Source organism: Strongylocentrotus purpuratus, unplaced genomic scaffold (assembly GCF_000002235.5).
Source record: "Strongylocentrotus purpuratus isolate Spur 01 unplaced genomic scaffold, Spur_5.0 spur5_scaffold_11, whole genome shotgun sequence".
In the NCBI taxonomy this organism is placed as follows: Eukaryota; Metazoa; Echinodermata; class Echinoidea; order Camarodonta; family Strongylocentrotidae; genus Strongylocentrotus; species Strongylocentrotus purpuratus.
The window spans coordinates 26,361,438-26,382,063 of NW_022145596.1; the positions used below are offsets into that span (position 1 = coordinate 26,361,438).

A 20,626-nucleotide genomic window follows, 5' to 3' on the forward strand; every position below is an offset into this window, starting at 1 on the left:
CTTAGTCTGTTTTTAAGCCTATGTCATTAAAGGTTCAAAGACTCAAACTGCCACTGGATATTCAATGTGAATTGTTTGACCAACTTGTATTACCAATACTCATTTATGGATGCGAAGTGTGGGGATATGAAGATCTGAGTCAAATTGAAATATTCCATAGAAAATTTCTCAGGTCAGCGTTATGTGTAAATAAATTTACACCAGATTGTATGATATATGGAGAAACTGGGAGGGCATGGCTAGCTAACAGTATCAAACATCGAATGGTTAGTTTCTGGTTAAGAATAGTAAAAGGTTCTCCCTCTAAATATTCAGTCAAATTTTATTTTTTGCAAAGGTTAATTAGTCAGAATGTAGATATGTCTACTTCTTTCAAGTGGTTATCTTGTATTGAAAAAATATTGAACCATGCTGGTCTTGGTATTGTTTGGCTAAAGCAAGGGGAAGGATTTAGCAATAGTTGGATACTGAGCACTCTGAAGTTGAGATTAAACGATATTTCAAAACAAGATGTGATGGCAACAATTTGGACAAACAGTGTGTGCCTAAATTATAGGATCTTTAAAGAGGATTGTCTCTTTGAAAGGTATTTAGTTTTGCTGAGTAAAAAAGATAGAATAACACTGAGCCGTTTTAGATGTAGGTCACACCGTTTACCAATTAATAATAACAGATTCAAAGAAGCTGTTAATGAAATTAGTATTGAATGCCCATGTTGTGATATGCATGAGTCTGGTGATGAATTCCATTATGTTTTTGTATGCCCTTTTTTCAGAAAGGAAAGAGAGTTATATTTAGGTCGCAAAGTAATAGTTAAACGCCCTTGCACATCACACATGTTGAATTTATTTTCATGTTCCGGTATAGGACAGCTGAAGAAATTAGTACTCTTCTTAAGGATAATAATGTCATATTTTGCTCGTCTATATACATGTAAATCTGAACAATCCAATCATATGTCGCCCATAAAAAGAAATGTTACAACCCGAAGTGGTAGGTTAATTAAGCAACCAACAATTCTTGATCTGTAGTACAGTCTTTCTTTAGGTCAAGTATAGTTTTGATGGTTTTTTTGTTCTTTTGTTCATTTTTTTGTTTTTTTGTTAGTATACTTTTTGTTTTGTTTGTCTTATTACATTATATTCCATTATGTTTTTGTTTGTCCAATGGACGATTATGGCGTATTTTGTTAGTCTGCATATATCTTAACAATCCAATCACAACTCACTTACATGTACAAAAATGAAACTTATAATTTCTTTTTTAGTTAAGACAATAATGTATTTAAAAAAAAAAAAAAATTGTAAAATTATTTTTTGTTTTTATCTTTCTTTTTCTTTGTGTTTGTATTTAGATTGTTCATGTGGTATTTTCCACTTTTCATGTATGCTTGCCATATTGTATAATATTGTATTTATGTTTAGCATAGGCTAGGTTTAGATCATTCCTATTTATCGTTATACTTTTATATTGTTGTTTTGTTGTATTCTGTATTTTTTCTATTATTAAGCTATGTTTGTATTCTTTATTATGTATCATTATCATGACATGTACATTTGTTGTACTCTCATACCCCAGAAGGGGGTCGAATGAGTCAATAAATTCTATTCTATTCTATTCTATTCTAGCCTTGATCTGTTAGCAGTTACTAGTACCTGATTCATTCCAAGTGAATTAGAAAGTGATTGAATAATAATAATAATAGGCATTTCAATAGCGCGCTTTTATCTAGAAATTCTATTCCGAGGCGTATTTATTATTACCCAGACTTTAGCCTAGCTCCCATTACAGCGCTCCAGCATTTTATTTCAATTTACATCAGCTGGGTTGAGTGTGGCAAATGTAATTTTTTTGGGGCTCAACAGGGAGGGGGGGGGGCAGTGAGCACTTCGATTCGACAGCCACCCCCCCCCCTCCCCTGTTGCATACGATCTCCCTCGAAGCAGTTCCGCAAAGTTGACAGCCATGGGTTTCTCACTTATTAAGACATAGATCTACACCCGGGTGTGACGCTCTAATGGGTCACTTTTTTTACAATAAATCCCTGAACAATTCAAACCAAAATATCCCAAAACATGGTCTGTTTTTTCAAAATTTTAGAGAAAAAAAATATTATTGAAGCATTCAAAACTAAGAAATATCTGCCCACAGAGGAAGAAAACAAAATTATTAAAAAAAGAAGATTTCTGACCGACCGACATGTTTAAGTTACCTGTAGTTACCTGTAGTTACCTGACTTCACAGGCTCTAATTTAAGACGTATTCCTATAATGCCTACCTTCCTTCATTTAAAATCCATTGCATGTGATATTGTGTCATAATTTGCAGATAAAGGGCAATCTACAACGTCTTTTTTTTTTAGGCCTAAGGACCTGGGGCCAGGGGCCCGTTTTTCGAAACCGTCATAAGTCTAACTTCTTGACTAACCCATTGAAATGTCTTTCATAGAATTAACACACGTTTCAAGAAGTTAGACTTATTATGGTTTCGAGAATCGGGCCCCCAAGCGATTTTTTTTTTCTCCTTTAAATAGACTACGAGCGCTCAAATATCTATGAATATTCATGATTGGTCTCCTGGTTGATGATTCTGAAATAACTAACACACGCCTTTAGCTTCGTTAAAACTTCAATTTTATCGGGCCTTTTCTGCTTTAAAATAACATATATTTTTGTTGAATCATTAACGTGGTTGGCAGAGAGAAGAAGCAAATTACCTGACAACGAAATGGTAAGTGTGTGCTCATTTGAAAATAAGAATCATTGTCTTTATGTTAAAATGGTTAATATTCAGTCCCATCTACTGCTATACATGTAATGTCAAATCAGTCATGATGTCACTGTGTTAACAACACTAAACTTTAACCAAGTAGCACACTGTGCACACGAAGTCGGGCTAACTCGGACCAGGGGACAATTCGGCCCAGCTGCAAAAACGGTCATTTTTTGCATGTTTAGGTTAAAGATAATTTTGAGTTCTGGTAAAAAAAGAAAATGAATTCTCACAGAATCTAACGAAACTTAGAGTAAAGGAGGGGGTTTTCGGCCACTTATTAAGACAAAATCCTATTTTTTGGACTCTTTACTTCCTATTTATTATCATTTCTTGTTCAAATCATGAAGCAAATATTATTATTATTTAAACAAAAAAAGAATCCCAGAAAAAAATCATGAATTGCCGTGACAATATTCATTTCAATTTTCACTGTTTTGGAGCCAGTTATCGACCTAGCGATTCAGTTTACGACCGCATGTAGAAAGTCAATAGGAAGCACGCGCGCCGTGCGTTTCCGCGCTGATCTATTGCACAAGCGGGCGGAGCAGGTATCCCGGAGCTCCCGGGTGCTCGCCTGGTCGAAGACTAGCACTGCGGTGATCGGAAGTTGGAATCTGAATTAGACAGACATATCGTGTGTGCGTTGCGGGGTCCGGCTGCATTGATTAAATACATGCGATGAGATACTTTTGAGCTTGCGACTAACACAAAATCGGGCTCTAAATCTGAAAAATACTTGAAATAAAGCTCATTTTATGGTACCCATATTTCTTACATACACGCGTAAGAAACTCGATTTTTCAGATTTGGGTAGAGGGACCGCTGATTACATCGCTAAAATGTGATATTTTAGGATATATTTTCCATTGCAAATGTGGTTCTTCAGTGACTCTAGCATGGTATGGTATGTGTGGGATATGTGATATGCTATTATGCGATGTATTTTAAAGGGATTTTGCCATGTATCCAACGGATCGGCCGAAAACTGGAGCTGGTCGTTTAATCTACACTGAATGTTCAAGATTACAAATAAATGTCATGTGCCAAACAATTTGGAAGAAAATGTATACTGGCTGAGTAATGAGCATAGAAAGATAAAGAAATTAGGGTAGTACTAGCCCCAACACCATGTGTGTTGTCCCATATACATCTTTCTGTGTAAGTGATTGTTACTTTACCAAGACTCTGCCAAATTTATGATGATTTTGATGATTCCAGAACCTTGCATTACACACCATTACTTACATGCTATATGATCAACTTTTGTGATCCATTCCACACCTTTTCTTTCACAATGCAATCGCATTACCAGAACTCAAGTTTATCTTTAAGGGTTAGGTTTAGGGTTAGGGTTAGGGTTAGAGTTAGTTAGAGTTAGGGTAAAATGACAAAAAATGACCGTTTTTGCAGCTGTGCCGAGTTGTCCCCTGGTCCGAGTTAACCCGGATCCGTGCACACATAGCTGCATTACTATCCTGGCTGTGTATTAAAAGCTGTGCTGTTGATTCTCAACATTTCAAACATCACTGTACAAAACTCAACTAATTTTACTAAAAATCTTTACTTTAGTGACATTTGGTGACAGCTAAATAGCAGTAAAATAAAAAAAGAATAATTTAAAAATTAAAATTGTGAGTCTCCTGTCAAACTTGCCAATCAGCCACATCGGCAAGATTGCGTGCATTTGTGTGTTGTGTGTGTATTGACTATTTGTGTTTGCAATTGCTGCCTAAGCACGTTTGCAGCGCTAGAGGTCAATACGCATAAGCATTGACTCTCTATGCTTTGCTGCAGAGACAAAGTAGTAGGAGCGCTGGTCCAAGAATGAGGATCGTCCTCCTAAACGAGGCTTTTCTCGTAAACGCAGACAAAATACTCTGAAAAAATGAGGATCATTTTATTTCATCGGCGCTCTGCAGGTTTCGGGTTCTCGAACCACCCCCCTCACCACGAAGAACTTCAGCTTACATTTAGCACATGCGCAGATCGCAGATTTGTGCGAGGAGCAAGCTTGCGATTTTCTGTTTTTTTCTACCCAAATTATGATATTTCAGTCAAACCCCTACGGAGATCTAAAAACAATAATTATCTGCAAGGTTTTGTTGCCCCTACGGAAATCTAAAAACAATAATTATCGGCAAGGTTTTGTTGCCCCTACAGAGATCTTTAAAGAATAATTATCGGCAAGGTTTTATTGCCCCTCCGGAGATCTAAAAACAATAATTATCGGCAATGTTTTGTTGCCCCTACGGAGATCTAAAAACAATAATTATTGGCAAGACTTTGTTGCCCCTACAGAGATCTAAAAATAATAATTATTGGCAAGGTTTTGTTGTCCCTCCGGAGATCTCAAAACAATAATTTTCGGCAAGGTTTTGTTGCCCCTACGGAGATCTAAAAACAATAATTATCGGCAAGGTTTTGTTGCCCCTACGGAGATCTAAAAACAATAATTATCGGCACGGTTTCGTTGCCTCTACGGAGATCTAAAAACAGTAATTATTGGCAAGACTTCGTTGCCCCTACGGAGATCTAAAAACAATATTATTGGCAAGACTTTGTTGTCCGTATCGGCAATGAAGTATCGTCAATAATTATTAATTTAGGAGTTCCGTATTGGCAATGAAGTGTCAAAAACAAAAACAAAACACATGTAACAAACTGCACAAAAATAACGGTTAAACGAGAAATGCTAAACGGTTTAGATTAATGCGGTCGGATAACCGTCGGTTAAACGTTTTGACTCAGGCCTACAGGTAGTACGTAATATTACGTATTGACTTTGCCATTGAACTTAAGTTGGGCTTAAGTAAAGTAGTTCCTCTCGCACTTAAATTCAAAGCCACTTGAGCTGCAAAAATGCAAACAATCCTTATTAATGCCGAAAATTTTCAAGTTTTTTGCTATCAAATGCTAAAAACACATGCATGGCTGGGATTATTTTGTCATTTGGAGTTGGTGTAGACCATGAATGTTAATATTTTGTGCCTTTTCATTACTTTGAATTTAATAATATTGGTCTAAGAGAGAGGCAAACCATGCGAGCTGCCATCTTGGATTATAATGTAGGCATCATTTTTTGTGCATTGTCATTTGCATCATGAAATGAATATCCAGAGACTAATTTGAAATCCATTTCAAGTAGTCCAAGAGTGTTTTCGCTTCCTCACAAAAATGTTGATGGTTGACTATTTACTAACCTATTAAGGTAACAGTTACCAGTAGTGGTCCGAGAATAAGGATCGTCTGCATAAACAAGGATCGTCTTCGTAAACGCGTATAGATGTGTCCGCAAAAATGAGGATTGTCTGCATTTTTGCAGACGTTTCATATTTTCAATCGGCGCATTGGCGAGGCGAAAAACAGATTCCGCGATGATTTTCTTGATGCATTTTACATTGACTTTGTACAGACTATCACTGTGCACAAAGTTCTTTGTGAGCATGTTTTTTTAGCATTTGATAGCCAAAAAATTTTCGGCTTAAAAAAAAAATCAACCAATTTTTTTCCAATCATTTTTATTGATCGCCAATCAATTTTTTTATCCGATCTCGCCTGATCGGCCAAAGATCAGCCCCTGATCTGATGATCAGCTACAGGGTTAATGTCTTTTATGCACTCTAACTGACGGATTTCATTCAAATGTTGTATGGAGTTGTGTCTTAGTAAAATATACCCCTACACATCTTGAGTATATGTGTGATCAGTGAAAGCTGAAAAGGACCTTGGAGTGACTACCAGCTGAAATTCCATCAACATGTATCATTAGCGGTCAGTAAGGGATACCAACTACTGGGAATAATGAAAAGAACTTTCTCCAAACTGGATACGACAACACTACCGATTCTATTCAAGACCCTAATTAGACCACACCTAGAATATGGGAGTGTTCTTTGGCATAGCAGATTTAAAGAAGATGCAAAGAAAATTGAAAGAGTGCAAAGAAGAGCTACCAAATTGGTTCGAGAAATCAAGGACCTCCCATATCAAGAAAGACTTAAATACATGAACATGTACTCTCTGTTCTACAGAAGAAGAAGAGGAGACATGATCGCAGTCCACCAGATCATGCACGGACTAGTCAACATCCCACAAGATCATTTTTTCTCCCAACCTGCAAGTAGAAGTAGATCCACGAGAGGGCACTGTCTCAAGATCCAGAAAGAACACTGCAGACTGGATGTTAGAAGTAAGTCTTTCAGCAGACGAATAATACAAGACTGGAACAGTTTGCCAGAAAATATTGTGGTCTTGGCAACAACGGACAAATTCAAAAGACACATAGATAAACATTGGTGGGAGTATCGCTTCGACCTCCCATGACTCTCTCTCCTGTGCATGCGCATACACTCAGCAATAAATCTAACAGGCTAAACCTACATTATAGAAGCAGTGACCGGGAATTACAGGCCAACGCCTTCTACCCGTACTTGATGATGATGATGATGATGATGAGTGTTTGGGGATGCTGCCACCTGTGTTACGTCTGTTATAGGGTCATATTTTGGTGGCTGCCTTTTGTGCGCTCTAACTGCCACATTTCTTGACAGATTTCTTTCAAATTATCTACAGAGGTGCATTATACTCTAATCTACACACATAGGCCCGAATTCACAAAGGAGGTTTGTCGACAAACCTTGGTTGTCGTGCGTCATATGATGCGTTTTGACGCGTTTTTACAAACCAGGTTTGTAAAAAACGCGTAAAAACGCGTAATTTGACGTACGAAAACCAAGGTTTGTCGACAAATCTCCTTTGTGAATTCAGGCCATATTGTTTTGGTGATGCTGCTTCTAGTCTTGACAATAGTCCGAGCCACTAGTAGCGATCTCTTCTTCATACTTATGTTTCTGGAAGGGGAGAGGGGATCTTTGTCCCTCCTTCGAACATAAGGATGACAAAAACAAACGCTGCCACTGCCGGGGATACATTCGCATTGCGGGGCAATACAGATTGCAATATTTCTAGTTTCAATTAGACATACCACATACAGAACAATGATAATTTCCTTGAATTAAAAATGAACAAAATTTGTTTTAGTAGTTTTGACTACCGGTAAGTCATGTAATTGAAATACCAAATCTACCTAAATGCATTATTATATACCTCTCTTTAGTATGTTGAATAAATCTAGTCATCTGATTGGTCAAAATTGGAATGACCACAAAGAAAAGAACAATGCCCGTTGCCTTGTGTAACGGGCAGTAGTATAGTATTAATGACTGCTTTGAGAGAAATAGTTGTTTTTATACGCTCAAGGGAAGGTTAGAATTGTGCAACAGCCCAATAGACCAGTTCACGGTTAGCACATTACTGCAATGACCCCGAATATCCACAGATCTTCAAAACATGAAGAGGTCCCACTTTGTACATTGTGAAATAACCACTCCTACAGCGATGGAGGTGCTACATATATAGCCTTTGTTTCCCCTTTTCAAAGAATATTTCCACCTGTGTATCATGGAGTGCACTGAATGTGCATGAATAAATAATGATTACATGAGCACGTATCCAGTATTTCGTCTCCGTGTATTTCAAAATTTGTTCTGCAATGACCTTTATCTGCTCATGCTCAGACTGCAACCGTGAACTGGCTTATTCTAACCTTCCCTTGAGCGTATAAAAACAACTATTTCTCGAGTATTAAAGCAGTCATTAATACTTTTATATGCCGAAAACAAAAGAGTCAACTAATGACACCGCCTTGGCCTTTCTCTAGTTTATCTGCACGGTTGTTTTTTACGAGTGTATCTTTGAGAGTAGACTAGATCTAGATTCTAGTCTAAGCAAGATATTTTTACAATTTTGGGGGTGGGCCGGCCCTGTGGGGAAATAGGAGAAGAACACACCTCTTCATATGACACCTCACTTATTGAGTATCACCTTCAGGATCACAACAGATAAAGGTTTGAATCTCGAATTGAAAAAAAAACCCTGACTTTTTTTTGCATGGTCGCGCAATGCACGTAGACTACATAGAGACTGCATTGCGTACAATCTCTATGGGAATAATTTTAGTACACAACATCGGGTGCGCGATCAGACACCCTGACTAGTAGTAGACTACTAGATCTATTTTCGTCTAAGTCTATGCTGGTACTCATTTTCAGCAACTAAACGAATATGTTTATGGATAATTTCACGTACCCTTTTTGTTGTTCTTGCTGTCAGCGAGTCTTGCATTTGATAAGTTGAAATCTTGGGAGATTTTCTTTAACCATTTTTGTCATGTTTGGAATTGTCGTCTTGTATGAAAATACCGACCGATTCTTCGCACACGTACGGTATCCTCGATCGCTCAAACCATTTTTTAACATGTAAAACCTATGGGTAACCATGGAGACTGAACTATTTTCCCGGTAACCATGGTTACTGGGATTTTAGAACTATTTTAACCATGGTTACTGGGAATTTTACAAAAATAGTTTAAGTTTATGAATGCAATTTCGACCAATCAGATGGCTGGATTTCTTAAGTGATGTATATAATTAATGATAAAGATGCCTGTTGCCCTGGGTAACAGGCCACATAGTTAAATTTTGCTGTCCATTGAATTTTTACACACACTTCCATGTAATATCTATGAAGGAAATGATTCAACAGGCATAGCGTTGCACGGAATGAACAACTTTTCTTCAGAGTGAAAGAGTGATGGCTTATTTCTAAAGTACACCAAAACATTTCTATTTTTAATTCCTTTTATATCTTGATTTTATTATTTCAGTACAGTGTGGTGTACAAGCAGGAGCAGGCGCACGATGACAGTATCTGGTGTGTGGCTTGGATGAAAAGTGATAGGGATGGAGTTGAGAACATCGTCACTGGATCAGTGGACGACTATGTCAAATGCTGGAACTGGTAAATATTCTTATCACCATGGGAATTCCCTTGGTGTTGGAAAAGTACACATTTTCATTCAAAAGAACTTCAAAAAATCATCAGTGAAAGCATAAAAGATAAAATTAAAGGACATAATGAAAAGGGGAAAAATAGGGGAAAAATTGAGGAAAAAAGTCAACTGTAAATATTCATTGAATCTGATGGAAACTTCAACGTATAGATATATGCATTAATTAGAGTTAATGTAATATGGCAATCATTCTAACAATCAACCACTATTCTATTTCTGTGATTCTAGAAATAAAGCATTTATTTAAAAAAAAAATTCATTAAATGATTTATCATTTTTTATTACTTATTCTTGAGAATTTTTACCCCAAAGTGTCAATTCAGTCTATGATATTTGATTTAAGCATGAACATCGTAATAAGGGATGTTATTATTTCTTATTTATGATTTCTCATTTTTATTTACCAGGGAGAATGATGAACTAAAATTAAAATGGACCTTGGAAGGACATCAACTTGGAGTGGTTTCTGTAGACATCAACCCAACGGGAACAAGTAGGTGTATCTTAAATCTCATAAGGGTTCCAGTCTTCCAGATTATATGGGTCGTTTGTTGTACTGTGTATAGTGGGTATGGGATGATATCGCAAAGTACCAGTGATAAGGCCTGTGCAGTGTAACAACCTTATCAACAAATTCTAACCCACTCCTTCACCAAGAAAGAAGGCCTGAAACATCCTACTTGAGAATGCCAGCTAAGTTTCTAGCCTTCTTCAAACCCAAATGTTACTGTGATTACCTTCCATTTCTCTCTTTAGAAAATTTAGCAGTTTAATTAGAATGTCCAGATGAAATTTTGGTGATGTCACTGATTGCTTCCTGTCAATAGACTGATTTGAAGATTCTGAAATTCAGAAATGGAACTGTGTTTTATATTTGTTACACTCTTACATAACTATTAGCACTAGGAGTGACTTTACTTGACTTCTTTGATTCATTACAATTGATTCAAACTTACAAATTACTATGAGATGTACCTGCTATGTGATGTGTAATTTCCTTTAGCTTTTTAAAATAATCTATAAGTTTAAGGTGGCAATGATGGCCAATTTTGAAGTGCTCAAGAATCTTTTGAGAAGTATGTTCTCTCCTGGATCCCTTCACTAAAGCCCAATTTTGTAATTCAATCATTTTGCAGGATGAAACTCTTATAACTCTAAACCACTTGCAAAATTCACAGAATTGTATGAAATTACAATATTCTCTGTCGTTTTATTCCACAGTTGCAGCCTCAAGTTCTCTTGACAGTCATATCAGATTATGGGATTTAGAGGTCGGCAAACAGATGAGGTCAATCGATGCGGGTCCAGGTAACTCAATTCAACCACATAGTATCAATAATTGGTGTTGTCCATACTTTGGGGTTATGCAATATTTTGTTGTTGTTAAAATTTTGTTATTATTTTGCACAGTTTTAAATTTTTTACCAGTGCAAATTATCATATTTTAGTGCTAAATTTGCTTTGAAATCTTTCAAAACTGAACAGAAAAAGACCAGAAGGGGATGATATGAAACGGAGAAGGCAACCTTGTTTGTGTGTGCTTAACTGATTGTTAAATATGTTTTGATACTCTAAAGTAGATGGTTGATGAAAACTATGTTTGTTATGGTAATTATGATGATGCCATGGAAATGGTAACATTGATACCTACAAATATCATGGTGGCTATGGTGATGATAGTGATATCTCTCATCATCCATCATTTCAGGTGCAGAGGGTAAGGGAGGTAAACCCTGTGCTTGATCAGCCCTTGTTTACTGCAGTTGTGATTGCGTGTGACTCACACTGAATATTTTTATACAGCTTTTCAACCTCTCTCTCTCTCCTCTTTTTTTTACTCTTTCTCTCCTCTTTTTTTACACTTTCTCTCTCTTTCTCTCTCTCTCTCTCTTCTCTTTTTCATCCCTCTCTTCTCTTTTTCATCTCTCTCTTCTCCTTTTTTCCTCTCTCTCTCTCTCTTCTCCTTTTCACCTCTCTCCCTCTCTCTTTTCCCCCTCACATTTCTCCTTTGCTGTCTTACTTACTTTTGTATCCTTTAATGTTGTATTTGGTGTACAGGGCTTGTGCCGGTTGTTTTGTAATTTCTTATTGATACCATCCGAAACCTTACTCGCTACTTGTTTCTTACTATATTATTAAATCTAATTTGATAGGAAGCTATCCAGACAGAACCTTTTCTTGTTTTTGTTTTTTACATCTGTGCCTTGTTCTGTTTTGTATTCATTCATTGTACATGTATATGTTATCCCAATTCATTTATTATATTTTACATGGAATTGCATACATGTTTGTACCTTTGTAAAAATATTTTTATAGATGGAATTGAATAAACTGAACTGAATCAAACTGTTTACCAAGCAGTTCTTACTCTTTTTCCCTACGAAATCCTATTAGGTCCCCTAACCAAATGCTGCATGTACATGTTCTTGTCCATCGCTCCATTTACAATCATCATGTGTCATGTCAGTAAGGACAAACCATTTCACAAACCATGATAAGCAAAAAATTCATGATTTTAATACTATCTGCTAAAAAACGCAGTCTTCGTCACGATCCATCAGATTTTATCCTGAATTATCAAAGAGGTTGTGAGGCTTGATTTCACTTAAATTATTTGAAAAAAAGAAGTAGAAATCTAAGAGAGCTGTAGCACAAATGATCCAATTCAATTTGCATGAAAACATATGTTAAAGGTAATACAAAGTTTGGTATGGGGTTATGAAATTGGAAGCATATATGCGATCCTACAATATTCAGTGATCGTTGCTCTTTATGGTGTATAGCTCCCTCTCAAGGTCATGATATTAATTAAGCTATAAAACAATGTTTCATGACTAAAATCGACCAGTTAGCTATTCCGGTTATCACATTTACATATTCTGTGATTTTCATTGTCGCAGCTACGATTGTATGGCCGTTCCTGAGAGCACCGGTAAATTTTTGTATTCAATTTTTCTTGAAAGCAGAAGTGTTTTAAGGGCTTAATTTTCTATAATACATCCACAGGGACATCCAAATATATCACTATCCACCCAATTTTCAAAATTTCCCAAACCTTTGTAATACCTTTAATAATAACATTTACAAAATTGAGGAAACTCAAGGTTGCTTTTGCGACGAGCAAATTGAAATTTGCCATTTTTTTTTTGCAATCATTTCTATCATTATATTCATATTTCTATTTTGCAGTTGATGCATGGACGATAGCTTTCTCACCCGAAGGCCGCTTCTTGGCGTCCGGTAGCCATGTTGGAAAGATCAATCTGTTTGGAGTGGAGAGTGCAAAGAAAGAGTCCCAGCTAGACACCAGAGGCAAATTCACACTCAGCATAGCATATGTAAGTTTGAAAATGAAAGTATTATCACAATTGCAAGCATAATGTAAGAGGATTTTTGTGTTTGTTTTTGGTTTTGATACAAAATTGTATCAAAAGTCATTGTAATTGAAAAGTCTTGAAAAAACTTGCTATATTAGCTCAACATCTATCAATTTGTTTAAATGTTCAATTTATGAGCCAAACATGACATTTTTTAAGTTTTAAAAGTTAAGTGAAAAGTGTAAAAAGAATAGACATGTGTTAATCAAAGTATTTTGGCATAAAAAGGGGAATGTTTCACACTGTAACTTATCTGAAGGGGACGAAATCACAGTAGTGACCACTTTCTCTTTCCTTTTCAGAGTCCCGATGGAAGGTTCTTAGCAAGTGGAGCTATCGATGGCATTGTCAATATATTTGATATTCAGTCAAGTAAACTGCTTCACACATTAGAAGGTGAGTCATAAAGCACTAATAATGATAAGTATTTTTTACTTTGCACTTTCTGATATAGAGTTGACTAAATCATTCATAGTGTATTTGTAAAGCGCTTTAATAGAGACATTGTATTAAGTGCTATATAAAAGCTAAATATTATTATTATAATTATTATTACTCTTACCTTGCCCTCATTCAACAGGTCCACCTTTCATTCTTGAGTTACGGAAAGGGGAAGAGAAAAAAAAAGGGGGGGGGGACAGAAAAAGAGAGAAAAAGGGGTATGACAAATTTAGTTATTAATCTGTACATGCAGTACCCCTCAAGGGGCTACCATCATGTTATGTAATAATAAGACTTCAGTGTTATCTTAACGAAAATCAGAGACAAAACGATAACAGATATGGGTCATTCACAAAGTTAGGGCAATTTTTGTGACCTACCAGAAGTGAGAAATATGTCTCTTATCAACTGTAACAATGTTTGCTCAAATTGAGTTTTGCATAAAAAACAAAGCCAACTATCTTGAGAAGTACTCAAGCTTCATGGTGAATCAATATTATGGACCCAAAGTTTATGTAATGTTATATGAATATGGTGTCCATGTAACGCTTGTAAAAAGAGATTAAGCAAAGATTTTGAAGAAAAGCAATTGAAACCGGAACAATTCTGGCAGGGCACTACTACAAATATTCATTGCGTAAAAATCTTCAACAGATAATTTCATCTTCCATGTGTAGTAGAAGATCTCATACCAATGTTACATACCAATGTTACATGGACACCGTTGTATATTTTGCTCAACTTCACGGAATGACCCATATTTAACATTAAGTTTCCTAGTAGCTCTGGGTGAAAAGGAGCTGCTTTATTCTTGTTTGAAAGGTACCAACGCAGATAATGTTTCTGATTTTACTGGGCAGTCTGTTTCGCATGACTGGCGCCTCATGTCCAAATGCCTGATCGCCGTAGTGGTGGTTCGGCTGCGAGGGACTACAAGCATAGTGGATAAAGAAGATAGAAGAATATAATGACACTGCTTCATGGCAAGAATATCCTTGATACAATCAGGAGCAGCATTGTAGAGTCCTTTGAAAACCAGCGTCAGAATCTTGTACTATTTTGGGAAGCTTATTTATATCCCTGCCATGGGGATCCAAAATACTTTTTTTTCTTCTTTTTTTCCACGAAATCAGTGACCATGACCAAATCTTTGATACCATTAATGCGTTCCCAGTCAAATGTATTAGTCTTGTTTTTTGTATGCACTACTTCCAGGTCACGCTAAGCCCATCAGGTCACTGTGTTTCTCTCCAGACTCTCAGCTCTTAGCAACTGCATCAGATGATGGACAGATCAAAATATATGATGTGTGAGTAAATTATTATACTATGTGTCCTGTATGTACAGGGGTGAACCTCCTGAGATCAGGGACCTGTTTCACAAAGCCTTTTATCAATGACAAATATCAGTGACAAACCTGCTGATAACCAATCAGAAGCAAGGATTTCAGTAGCTAACAAAAACTAACATTTGTCACTGATGACAAGTTTTGTGAAACACCCCCCAGGAGGACAGAGTTACAGAAGAAATATGCCCATGACAGAAGTACCTCACTATATTTAGTTATTTCCTATCCTGTTCATGACCAATAATATAACAACAAAAATAATGGATATAGCATTTTCCTTTTCATTTGATTGAGTGGGGCTGTCAACTAGAATAAGGTTTATTTACAAAATGTTGGTATTAATGTACAGGACCTGCCCTTTTTAATATTCTAGCCATAGCATGTATACAGTATAAAAACAGCATATTGCAGGGAAATGGAATTCAAGAATTCTTTTTTCCAGCTTCCATGAATACATCTATATGCAGGCTCTATGGCTAAGTGGTAGAGCACTGGTCTTGTAACTGGTAGGTTCTTTGTTCGAACCCAAGTCGATACGGTAGCGCCCTTTGCTAAGGCATTAATCCTCATTACCAATTCCCTCAGAGATGTCATAAAGCCATTGCTATGTTGGTTGCTTTCTTACATGCATAAAGATTCTATTTGAAATGGATTTTATGCCTCTGCTACAAGTTAGCCTGAGGCATTCTGTTTTCGGGTTGTCCGTACGTCCCGTTCTCGTGATTGCGTTATCTCAAGAACCAATTGATGAATTCCCGCCAAACTTGGGTCATGTATGTATCTTGCAGAGCCAATGAACTGATTAGATTTTGGGCTCACGAGGTCAAAGGTCACAAGGCTCATCATGAATGCAAAAATAGCATGTAATCACGATATTCTGAGAACCTGTTAATGAATTACAATCAAACTTGAATGTTAAAAATTGCTTCTGTTTTGGTTTTTGTAAAATCGCTCTATGGTGGAGGCATCATTTCGGACTGCACACATTGGAAGGTCCATCTAGTTTATATTTTCATTGTTTGCTCCTCTCATGCATGCACAGACAACAAGCCAACCTTGCTGGAACCCTCTCTGGTCACAGCTCATGGGTCACTGGTATCCACTTCTGTCCAGACAACACACATTTTGTGTCCAAGTGAGTCACCAGAATGTTAACTCATTGAATACTATTAAAGCTGGAGATAAGTTAGTCCGGGGTCAATAGAAGAAGTATGTTATACCAAGGAGTTTTGAGAGCTGGAGTCCCAACTGACAACAAATTATTTCAAGCAACTGCCGTTTTCTAGGGTTTGCACAATAGAATCTACAAGTGTGCTGTTACCTTTGATGTCTGAGGTTTGATGCCGCCAACATCATTGGAAAGCTCGAGTAGTGATTTTTTTTAAAAAAGAAATATTGTTAAATTTCACTTTTCGTTTGAACTAAATAATAAATAATAACAATTGGATTTATATAGCGCCTTTTCCAAAGGTTACAATGCGCTGCTCTCCTAGACTTTCGACAATTTAAGAGGAAAATCTAAAAGATGATAAAATATGAATACAAATGCCTAATTGTGTCAAGAAATGTGCTTACAGTTTTAATTTGTGAAAAATAGTCGAACATCACAAGCCTAAAACCTGCAATTTGGCATGCCCAGTCGAGTAATTTTGATTAATATTTCAAGAAATTTTGCTCCATTTCCTTTCGCTTGCCTCCTATCTGTTCACTTTGTAATTCTGTTTCTTTGAACTGAAAGTCGCTCCTTACCTTGTATGTTAAACTTAAAGTCAGCCTTAGATTAATCATGTTGTAAATCTTACTAGATGTTTCCTTAGGTTGCCCGAGTTAATCAAACTGATTTAAATCATTGTTTATTTGAAATTTGTTCTGTATCTTAGGCTAATTTTTTCCTTATATTCATAATTTTGTATTTTTATATGCTCTTAGTTTAATGCTTTAGGTTCATTATTTGTATGTTTTATATACATATATTGGACATTCTTTTGTATTTGTATTTGCTTTATAAGAAACCACCATTATTATTATGACTTTGGGTGATAGAGGAGACACACAATTGGTAGTTTTCAAATTCTTCCCGCAATACATGTGTATTGAGGGAAGATAGATAATGTAATGACATCTTTCATCTTTGTCTCTACTCTCCTAGTCTCTTCTCTTTCATATATTCTCTCTCCCTTTCTCTGGAGATGATATTATGGTTTTAGAGGGAGTAGGAAAAGTACATTTCTGTTGTTTTTACCATTTTACGGTAATGTTATGGTAAACGACTAAAACCAGGGCTATACTGTGTTTTAAAGCACAAAAAGTTGTCTCATTAGGCTTCCTGTTCATTCATACATTCTACTCTGATGAGTGAAAGACAATAAAACATCCTGTTTTGTTGATGGCTCTACTTGTAATTAGACTGACATCACCGACTGTCTCTCATGATCTCTCTCTCTCTCTCTCTCTCTCTTCTTAGTTCATCAGACAAGACAGTCAAGGTGTGGGACTGTGGAACAAGACAATGTGTAGCAACCTTCTATGATCACTATGACCAGGTAATACCTCAGCCAATTGCAGCCTAATTCTTCTCAAATATTACCTCTAGGAATTATAGTAATAATAATAATGATAATGATAATAATGATAATGACAACAACACTGATGATGATAAAACCAGTATCATAACGCTAGATACAATAATGCAAGACTGAGTAAATATCCAAGCCCGTTTCTAAAATTTCTTGTTAATGTACTGCAGGCCTTATGAAGTAGAAGTAGCTGTCTGTTGCGAAGCGAAGATGACCGCCTTTACTTTAACTTTACAGCTGTTCTCCATACAGCTCGCTGGCCTGCAGCAGTTGTCCAAGACTTGGTTTCTATTTGCCTCTGCTTAAGGTACCGCTTGACTGTGTCCTTGTAGCGAAGCCGTGGTCGACCAATCCCTCTTTCGCCAGTATAGCCAGTGTATAATACTAGATGATAGCAAAAGGACTTGGCTAAAGTGGCTGACAGTTATAATCACTTTGAGAGGGGGGATTGCAGCCTGTGAATAGGGTATCACAACAAAATGTTGTACTACAACCAGGTGATTTGCAGTCTGGGAGAGGCATATTATTTATCTTTGCTCTCAGATTCTTCCACTTACTACTACTACTAATAATAATAATAATCTTTTACAGCAACAACAAGAAAAACAAAAACATTTTGTTCCCCCAAATGTGTTGTATACTCTTGTATTGTACTTAACCCCTAACAAAGTGTAGGTAAAGTATAAACTCATTTTCTGTTTGTTTTCTGACTGGCAGGTTTGGCAAGCAAAGTACAATGGCAATGGATCCAAGATGGTCTCGGTATCGGATGACAAGGCAATACACATCTATGACTGCCCCATCTAGATTCTAACAGAAGAGTAAGGACATAACATCAATGTTATATTGGCCTGTTTGTGGTCGACCCCTCCCCCAAGTACCCATTTAGGAAAATCACTCCTTGGACAGTTACCCATGTACACAGCTACCAAGTTGTTGTACTGAAATGTGAAGGGAAAAAATACTGAAGGTTAGATGGAGAATAAAAAAAGAAATTTAGAAATAAAGTTCCTATGTTCTGTCTGCTGTATTTATGTGGGAAACTGATTTCCTCAACAACAACAAAATAAACAACTGATTTTCTGCCATGGTAATTCTGAACTGTTCCTGTGAAAGTTGGTATCTCTGCATATAGGGTGATTCCCAGTCAGAGTATGCGGGCCCTGTTTCACTAAAACACTTGATTGATTCAAATTGATTTTAAGTCCTCCAAGTTCAATCAGATACTTATAAGAAGTTATCGCCTGTGCAAACTGTTGTACTCTATGTCAATATCAAATTAAAGTTTAGTTTCTGTCAATGTGAATCTATTAATTGGGTTTAAATCTTATCAGTTCTTGTTGCAGTTGACTGTGTCCAATCAGAGAGTGCTAGTTATGAATAACTGACATCAAACTTGTATAGCTAATTTGGGCGTGTACACTGTCTTTTTGAAAGGGTCATTGGGAATCCAAGTTTTGTCACTCCATTAACATCTCTCGGTTCTATTATTTCTTGATGTAAGAGCACTAAAGGGCAAAGAAAATACATGCATCTAACCCTGTCAGTATTTCTCCAACAACGGCTAAAAACCTATTTGCAAATCTGGTCAAAGATACTGAAGATTGGCATTTTAATTAATGAATTCTGACAAACTTGTTTCCAGATGTGGAAGACAAATGTAGACTGCTGAAATGAATTCATTCTCAAAACATGTTTAAACTTATAAATGTCAGTAATCTTTATTTGCATTTGAATGGTTAATTTAAAAACATGCGCTACATCTTTGGAAGACATAATCACATCTACTTTTTAATAAATATATGTTGTCATAATTCACTGATGATAACATTGATAATTTGTTTGTATATATTATATAATAAATCTTGCAAAATGTTGCATTGTTGCATAAACCTTACAAACTAAATTCTCATTCTGACCACCAAATATTATCTTGTGCTTGGTATCCCACAGGTTAAAATCAAGCTTTATTTTAGTTATAAGTACTGTTAGTGTAAATAGACTTGATGTAAGCATCAGTGTGTATATATGTATATATTCTAAGGGATGGTTCACACATGTCATCAAATTCAACAATCCATAGCAATGGTTGGACTAGGGTTATAAAGATTGAGTCGTTATCATTATCAATTCAAGTACACCTTCCACTGAAAGCCAGAAGGACATTATTGTTATAAAACTCTGTATAAAAGTAAAAAGGTTAATGCCCTCCTTGCTCTTAAGAATGTTTGCTTCAGCATCCAGGGTGAAGTCAACCTTTCTCCTTGTTATGTTTTGTGAAAATGAAAAGTTATTGAAATTTTAAATGAAAGTTGAGTTGGTTATGGCACTAGGTAAAAGTGATATTAAATGGGTAGAATGGGCAGCTTTGAAATGACACTCGGTATCAGATATAATTTCAATCATGACAAGAATTCCTGATATGTAAGTACATTTATTTAAACATGGGAGGTGCATGCCACCCCTCCGCCTTCTTTAGAAGGGTAAAAAGGGCTTTTGCTATTCAGTATCAGTGAATCCCAGTGAATTAGAATATGCATTCTTTTACGAAGGTACTCTGGTATGTTCAAATGCATGATGCACTTTTCAACATGTTCCTAACTTTTGTTGAATTGCTGACTTTTGTGAATAAAAATATTTTTCATTGAGAAATCAGTGAGTTTGTCCTTTTTTTCTTCACTGTAATCACAGAACAAATTTTAAAAAGAAAAGAAAATGGTGTATGATGGGAGCTTGGAAGAAAGTAGTAAGGAGACTGAATGAAATGAGTGAGAAAATGGATGAGTTGGATTTGAAAGTAGCGTTTTTTGTACCACAAATCACTGCTTACATTCAAAATATGATACTCATTCTTCATAGAATTATGTACATGGTATGGCTAAAAAGCCAGAAACTAAAGTTTTGAAGAGAATGCCGACACCAGGGATATTATGTGAATGTCTAAACTTGAAATGATTTCACACAAGACAGTTGCTTGGGGGAAATAATGTCATAAGGAGAAAGTTAACATGATGAGGGGCGGCACCAGAGTTTCTGTTAGGGGCGCAGGTCTAAAAGAGTGCTATCAGGAAGAAAAACAAATTTCTTACACTTTTATGAAACGGTATATTTCTCCGAAAAGAGCAAACAAATTTACTTGTTTTGGGGGTTAAACCATTGGTTGGCAATCGCCCTCTTTTCCCCTTGTCATGTCGCCCTA

At 36.3% G+C, this 20,626-nt stretch overlaps 1 protein-coding gene across 1 annotated transcript; it reads left to right on the plus strand.

Moving 5' to 3' along the window:
* The first annotated feature begins 2,557 nt into the window (after positions 1-2,557).
* Positions 2,558-20,079, plus strand: LOC586867 (WD repeat-containing protein 61). Its single transcript, XM_786629.5, has 10 exons — positions 2,558-2,730; positions 9,500-9,633; positions 10,093-10,178; positions 10,907-10,993; positions 12,875-13,023; positions 13,365-13,458; positions 14,719-14,812; positions 15,894-15,986; positions 17,316-17,394; positions 18,145-20,079. The coding sequence occupies exons 1-10, from the start codon at positions 2,728-2,730 to the stop codon at positions 18,232-18,234; spliced, it is 909 nt and encodes a 302-aa protein (XP_791722.3). The 5' UTR covers positions 2,558-2,727; the 3' UTR covers positions 18,235-20,079.
* Positions 20,080-20,626: the final 547 nt, after the last annotated feature.